General features: G+C 30.6%; 1 protein-coding gene across 1 annotated transcript; it reads right to left on the bottom strand.

The window, feature by feature from the left end:
• Nucleotides 1-4,455: 4,455 nt before the first annotated feature.
• On the bottom strand, nt 4,456-6,458 carry LOC109192790. The gene is made up of 3 exons (XM_019343499.1): nt 6,193-6,458; nt 5,241-5,702; nt 4,456-5,168 (listed from the first exon to the last, which is right to left on the bottom strand). Exons 1-3 carry the CDS (start codon nt 6,415-6,417, stop codon nt 4,851-4,853), a joined length of 1,005 nt encoding a protein of 334 aa, XP_019199044.1. The 5' UTR covers nt 6,418-6,458; the 3' UTR covers nt 4,456-4,850.
• Between the last annotated feature and the right edge of the window lie 218 nt (nt 6,459-6,676).

The following is a 6,676-nucleotide window of genomic DNA, read 5'->3' as shown; positions in this document are numbered from 1 at the left end:
CCTTGATCAAAGCACAGAACTTCTTGACCTTTTTCAGAACTCAAAGCCTTCCTTACCTAGATTCAAGAAAAGAACACTGACACAACCTTCTTTTCCCTTTTTGTTGAAAAATAAGCGTTGACAATGGTGAGGGGCTTCTTGATTAGATTTGATGGTGAAAGTTGTGAAACTAAAAAACAAATTACAAAGGAACTACGAAAGTATGAAATCGCCGGCCAAAGACAGAATCGGCGTTTATAAAATTAAAATTTACTTTAAAAATTAGAAATTTACAATATTAATTTTAAAATTTTCAACTTTGGAAGTTAAAAACAATTACAACTTGCAGACTCACACGTTAAAACATGAAATTTTAAATTACTACATTAAGAACAATGTTGTTCAAGACATAAGTGTAACTGTCTCTTTTCTATAATTGGTTGCAGGGTCATGTGCCCTTTAAATGTGTTTTCTTTTTAAACAGGTCATACTTGTGTAAGATCGTATCACGAATTTTTTAACTTACAATTTTAGCTTACAAGTAAAAAAAAAAAAAAAAAAAAAAAAAAAAAAGTTGATGTGGCCTAGGTTGGAGTGGTATCAAATTCATTTATCACATTATATATTAAAAAAATTTAAAGCAATTAAATAGTATTAACGTGATCCTTGTGTATATGAGCTGAGATTAATGCGAATCGTCAAAACACATGGATACAACTGTGTATGTTCAATTTAAAATTGCTGATCGAGGAGAATCACACCTTAATTTTTCAATTATATTTAATTTGGGGTTCCAATACATGTTTGGGCACGTAATCTGTGTTTAACTCTGAATATATAGGTAGATTAATATACAGTGTGATACACACCTAATAAAATATCAAACCAAATAATCTTATATATAAATGGTTGGTTGACTGCCTTACAATAATGTCATCAGTTTTGTGGCATATTATTGTATAGTGCGTGGGAGACACATCTGTGAGATTTGTCTCACAGATCCTTATTCCTGAGACGGGTAGAGTCGCGTCAATATGAAAATGTAATACTTTTACAGAAAAATGTAATACTAATCAAGAATAAAATGTTTATTACATATAAGGAAAAGTGTAATACTTTTGAGTAAAAATGTAATACATTATTGGATGTTGGATGGAAATTTCAACTAACTTTCAGTCCATTTCTCATTAGTAATGGAAAATTGTGATTTTTAACAAATTAAAGTACCGACCAGACTTTTTGTTGTACGGAAATGTTGGTTAGAAATGGCGAGCATTCCCGCAATGAAGTGGAAAGGAGAAGAGTGAAATAATTGAGAAATCACATCATCCTCAAACTGCTATAAAAATTCTTATTTACTTTATACATTTCAATTTATTAATATCATACTTTTTTTTTTTTAACAGAGTGAGTCTTTTGTGAGATCATATCACGGATCATTATCTGCGAGACGAGTCGGGTAATGATAGAAATGTAATACTTATGTTGGAAAATCTAATACTAATCAAGAATAAATTGTTTGTTACTTATAAGAAAAAATATAATATTTTTGAGAAAAAATGTAATACTTTAAAATCAAAATGTAATATTTAGGGTTGAATAGTTCTTTTAAAAAAAATGTAATACTTATGATGAAATTAAAATGTGATACTTTTGATAAAAAAAAAATGTAATACTTTTAAATCAAAGTAATATTAAGAGTTGAAGGGTTACTTATGATGAAAAATTATAATATTTATGTGGAAAAATGTAATACTTATAAAAAACAAGACCTTATCGTCTCATGAATAAGTTAAGGTTATGTGAGATGGTCTCATAAAAGAAGTTTTCTTTTGAACATTTTCAAGTTTTTATTTTTTAAGGTGTACCCTCACGGAATCGTAGGTACTTCTCTTTGATGAGATAGCTGGCATGGAGATTTTCAAGTTGTTATAAGTACTAAGCGTGCTAACAAATATTTCCAACCTGCAACCAAAAGTTTTCTTGACTAATTAGTTAAACTTTCAACATAGCTTTTCAGATAATGTTGAGAAATTAACTTGTGAAGTCAACCTATGAACTTTTGGTTTACTTTATTTTGAAAATTTTTTAATATCCAAATAAGTCAATTCACACTCTCCACCACTACCACAACCACACAACCACTAATAATAATAATAATAATAATAATAATAATAATAATAATAATAATAATAATAATAATAATAACAATAATAAAAATAATAATAATAATAATAATAATAATAATAATAGGGAAAATGGCACTTTTTCCCCCTATGTTGTTTACTAATAGCACATTTTCCCCCTGTGTTGTTTATGTAACCACTTTATCCCCCTCAATTGTTTTTGAAGTGGCTATTTTTCTCCCTCTCCGTTAAGTAAGTGTTAGGGCTGTTAAATATGAGGGTAAAAATGACATTTCACTTATTATTATTATTATTATTATTATTATCATTATAATAATAATAATAATAATAATAATAATAATAATAATAATAATAATAATAAGTCACACCCAACGCCCGAATATATTGCAGTACTCCACGTCTAAAATGCACATTTATATTGCAAACCAAATTCATTACTAATAATAATAATAATAATAATAATAATAATAATAATAATAATAATAATAATAATAATAATAATAATAATAAGTGAAATGCCATTTTTACCCTCATATTTAACATCCCTAACACTTATTTAATGGAGAGGGGAGAAAATAGCCACTTCAAAAACAATTGAGGGGGATAAAGTGATTACATAAACAACACAGGGGGGAAAAGTGCTATTAGTAAACAACACAGGGGAAAAAGTGCCATTTTCCCATAATAATAATAATAATAATAATAATAATAATAATAATAATAATAATAATAATAATAATAATAATTATTATTATTATTATTATTATTATTATTATTATTATTATTATTATTATTATTATTACCAGGAAAATAAATCAAACAGAAAAAATGAATAAAATTTCTTAACTTTCAACTAAACAGAAAAATATAGTTTTCTGACATTCAACTAAACATTAGAAAATAAAATTATTTTTCAGATAAGAAGTCATTCTCTGAAAATCATTTTCCAAAAAATATTTTTTAAATTTTTTAAACGGACCATAAGTATTGTTTAAAGTAGCAAGATCTAGTCATTCAAAAACTCAAAAGCTTCATATATAGCTAATCCAATTCATTCATAGTCTTTAGTTGGAGGAAAATTCAACATTGGGTTGATTATTGTAGTATATCTCTACAAGGAGTTGTAGAAAGAGACATAATAGTAAGCTTGTTGAAGTGTTGCATGCGAAAACATTGCAAACTATGTGCTATCTTTGTCGTTAAAGCATAAATTTGTTTTCACTTGTGTTATAAGGCGAACAAAGTTACTAGTGAAAGATACTCCTAATGGTAAGGAGAAGAGTGGGATACAGAAATTATACCATCATCAAACCACTATAAAAATTCTTTATCTAATTTTCTTTATGCATTTCAATTTATCACATATCATACTTATTACTCCATCGTCCGTCCTATTTTGTTTATCTTATTCAGTTAATGATACTTGATTAAAGTTATTTTTAATTCAATTTTTTATAATATTAAATTTATAAGTATTAGTATATAATTAAAATTTATATATTTTGAAACTACATAAAAATAACTATTAAACACAAAAAAAAAAAATTTAAAAATAATTAAAAATTACTAAAGAAAATAAGCAATGAAGAAAGAGTTGATTTAATCAATGAATAGTAAACATGATATGCAAAATGTGACAAAGGGAATATTTTTTTAACATTTTCAAATTTTTATAAGCGCTAAGTGTGATAACAAATATTTCTGATGTGCATTAATTTTGACCAAATTTTGTCTTGACTAATTAGTTAAACTTTCACTATAGCCTTTCTAGGTATTGTTAAGAAATTAACTTGTGAAGTCAACCTATAAACTTTTAGCTTACTTTATTTCATAAAGTCTTTAAAATCCAAATCATCCCCTCCCCCCTCCCCTTCTTCGCACGTACTCAATTTAACCGGGACCATCAATATCCCATTCTCTTTTTTAAAAATATATTAAACGGGTTTTAGGATGATTTTGAGCTAGTACCATATGAGTTGTGTCAAATGTGTTTGAAATAAGTTTAATTGGGTAATATTTATTTATGTTTGGTAATAATTCTAAATTTATTTAGTAGGTTTGGATTCCGAAATAGCGAAATAAGCAACAACCTACTTTTTATTATCCCTAATAACGTGCAAGGTAAGAAAATATTATATTTTATGTAATTATAGTAGTGTCAAAAAAAAAAAAAAAAACTTGGCATTTAGCAACTTATAATAGTTAGTGGTGGTTATTTTAACAAATGAAACTTAAATCATGATATGTTAGCGACGGTTGTGTCAAATAAACTGTATTAAACAAAATCATATAATACAAAGATATTATAGGCAATTTAACCTACATTATTTTTTTTAATCAAAAAAAAGTCCGAGTTGACCCAGGAAGCCTAAGAGAGCGTGGCTCCACCCTAATAGACACGATTCTTCGAAAAAATTTTGAGTCACATTGATCTTTCCACATCATATTCTAAATATTTGCGGAGACATTCATCAAGATCCTGAGCCTCGTACCATGTGAAAGGGAGCAAGTAGCCAAAAAATTTGCTGCCTTGGTTTACATTTTTTTGAATGCTACTGACTCTGATCTATTACATTGTAGTACACTTTGGTTTACATTAATTTTATTCAAAACCATAAATTTATGGGGGTAGAGTATAAAATAATCTTTAACACAAATAATTATTTTTGATATTAATTACCCGATAGCATAACAATTTTTATTTTTTTTTAAAAAAGAATTTGATTAGTAAGGCCTAAACTTGGGAGGATCCTCTCCAAGCAAAAGTGCCCTGAATATGGCTTCACAAACATCGCCGTCGTAGACAAGACAGTGGCCGCCTTCTGGGACTTCATAGTACCGAATCCAACGTAGTTTTCTTGCAACATATCTCTGTAAATCCACGCTTATGAACCTGTCCTGGCAACCCTGCCATATCTGTACCGACCCTTTCTTCTCCGGGAACGGATCGCTCATCTCCAATGGATCAAATTCCCATTTACTGAAAAACGCCAAGAAATCCGAGCATAGGTTGTCAAAAACTCTTTTGTCCTTCAGCTTTTCCTGCATTTTTCAATTCAATTATATTCTATTCAATTATATATATTATGTTAAGAGTATGTATGTATATATTACTGCAGTGGGGGTTTCATGGCCGTTGGGTGAATTCTTGATAAGTTCCAGATCCCTGTCGCTATAATTCTTGTTATTTCTTGAAGGGTTTAGAGTTGCCCACCATTGCCCCAAACTGGGAACATATTTTCCGATCCAGATTATGGCCCGGTAGATCATCTTCTTCCTCTGCTCGTTCTTGGTGAGGATGTCATCGGGGATGGAGGGCCACTGGTAGTTCACCGGTGGAACCACCATGGCCACCCCTAGTAGCTTCTGGGGAATCCGTTTAAGGCAGCCCCATGTGGGGTAAGATCCCATGGAATTGCTGATCAGATAAAACTTGGGTCCTAAGTTTAGCAGCTCCGCTACTTCCTCCACATCCAAACATTCTCTGCTCTGCGTGCGTTTGGGGTTGGGGTCACTCTCTCCATATCCGGCTCTATCGAATAGGACTAAGTACACCCCCAGCTCCTTCATCAACTCCTACTTCAATCAAACAATAAGATTAGATTATATTAGACTAGATTTGTTGGGCAGAGACCGCTGAAGCACTGCTGAAAATCTCGCTATTTCCGTCCAACAAAAGTATTGGTCGGAAATTTGTAAAAAATCACATGGAATGACGGAAAGTTGGACGGAATTTCCGTCCAACGCGCGAGTGTTTGGACGGAAATTTCATCCAATGCGAGTGTTTGGACAGAATTTTTTAACCGATACTAAAATATTCGACGGAGACTGAAAGGGTCAAGTGTATCATGCCATTAAAAAATGTGACTGTATAAAGAAATAAAGTGACCTAATGGTACGTGTTTGATCTAACAAATTGTATCGGAAACAGGACAAATTGTGTTAGAAAAATTATTGAGTAGATGTTTGAAAGACCTGTAAATCCACTAAATTGGATCTTCCCTATATTTTTGGTGCAGTAATAAGTGCTTGATTCTAACAGAAATACAAAACAAAATATACTAACTTGAGGTGCCATGAAGTTCATGTCTTTGGAGCTGTCGAAGCCATGAACCACAAGAACTTTGTAGCTGGCCTCATCTCTGGGAACACCTTTTTCTATGTAAGCTATACATCTTCCGTCGCTCAATCTCAACTTTTTTGATGAACCATGAAGCTTCCGGTTGTCATCGGCGGCACGTTCCGGCTGGTGGTCGGAGGAGTTGCAGCTCGGAGCTTCGGAAGCCGACATCACCTGATTTCTTGGAACCCTTAAATTAGCTTTATTTACTCCACCTCAATTAAAAGATTGGTTGCTTTTGTAGTTGTCTATTACACCCAACCAAAATAAATAAATGAATTAATTAAATAATAAACGTGAATCACAATCGACAATTTCACATTTCTTTCTTGTTTTTGGCTACAAATTGGACTTAAAAAATTTGTCATGTACATCAAGCTTTCTGTAAATGAAAATGCATTGATTATTCAAGTTTTTTTTTTCTTTTTAA

This window comes from Ipomoea nil, unplaced genomic scaffold (genome assembly GCF_001879475.1).
Source record: "Ipomoea nil cultivar Tokyo-kokei standard unplaced genomic scaffold, Asagao_1.1 scaffold1834, whole genome shotgun sequence".
Taxonomy (NCBI): Eukaryota; Viridiplantae; Streptophyta; class Magnoliopsida; order Solanales; family Convolvulaceae; genus Ipomoea; species Ipomoea nil.
The sequence above is the reverse complement of the archived record's forward strand: the minus strand, read 5'-3'. Positions and strand labels throughout refer to the sequence as shown.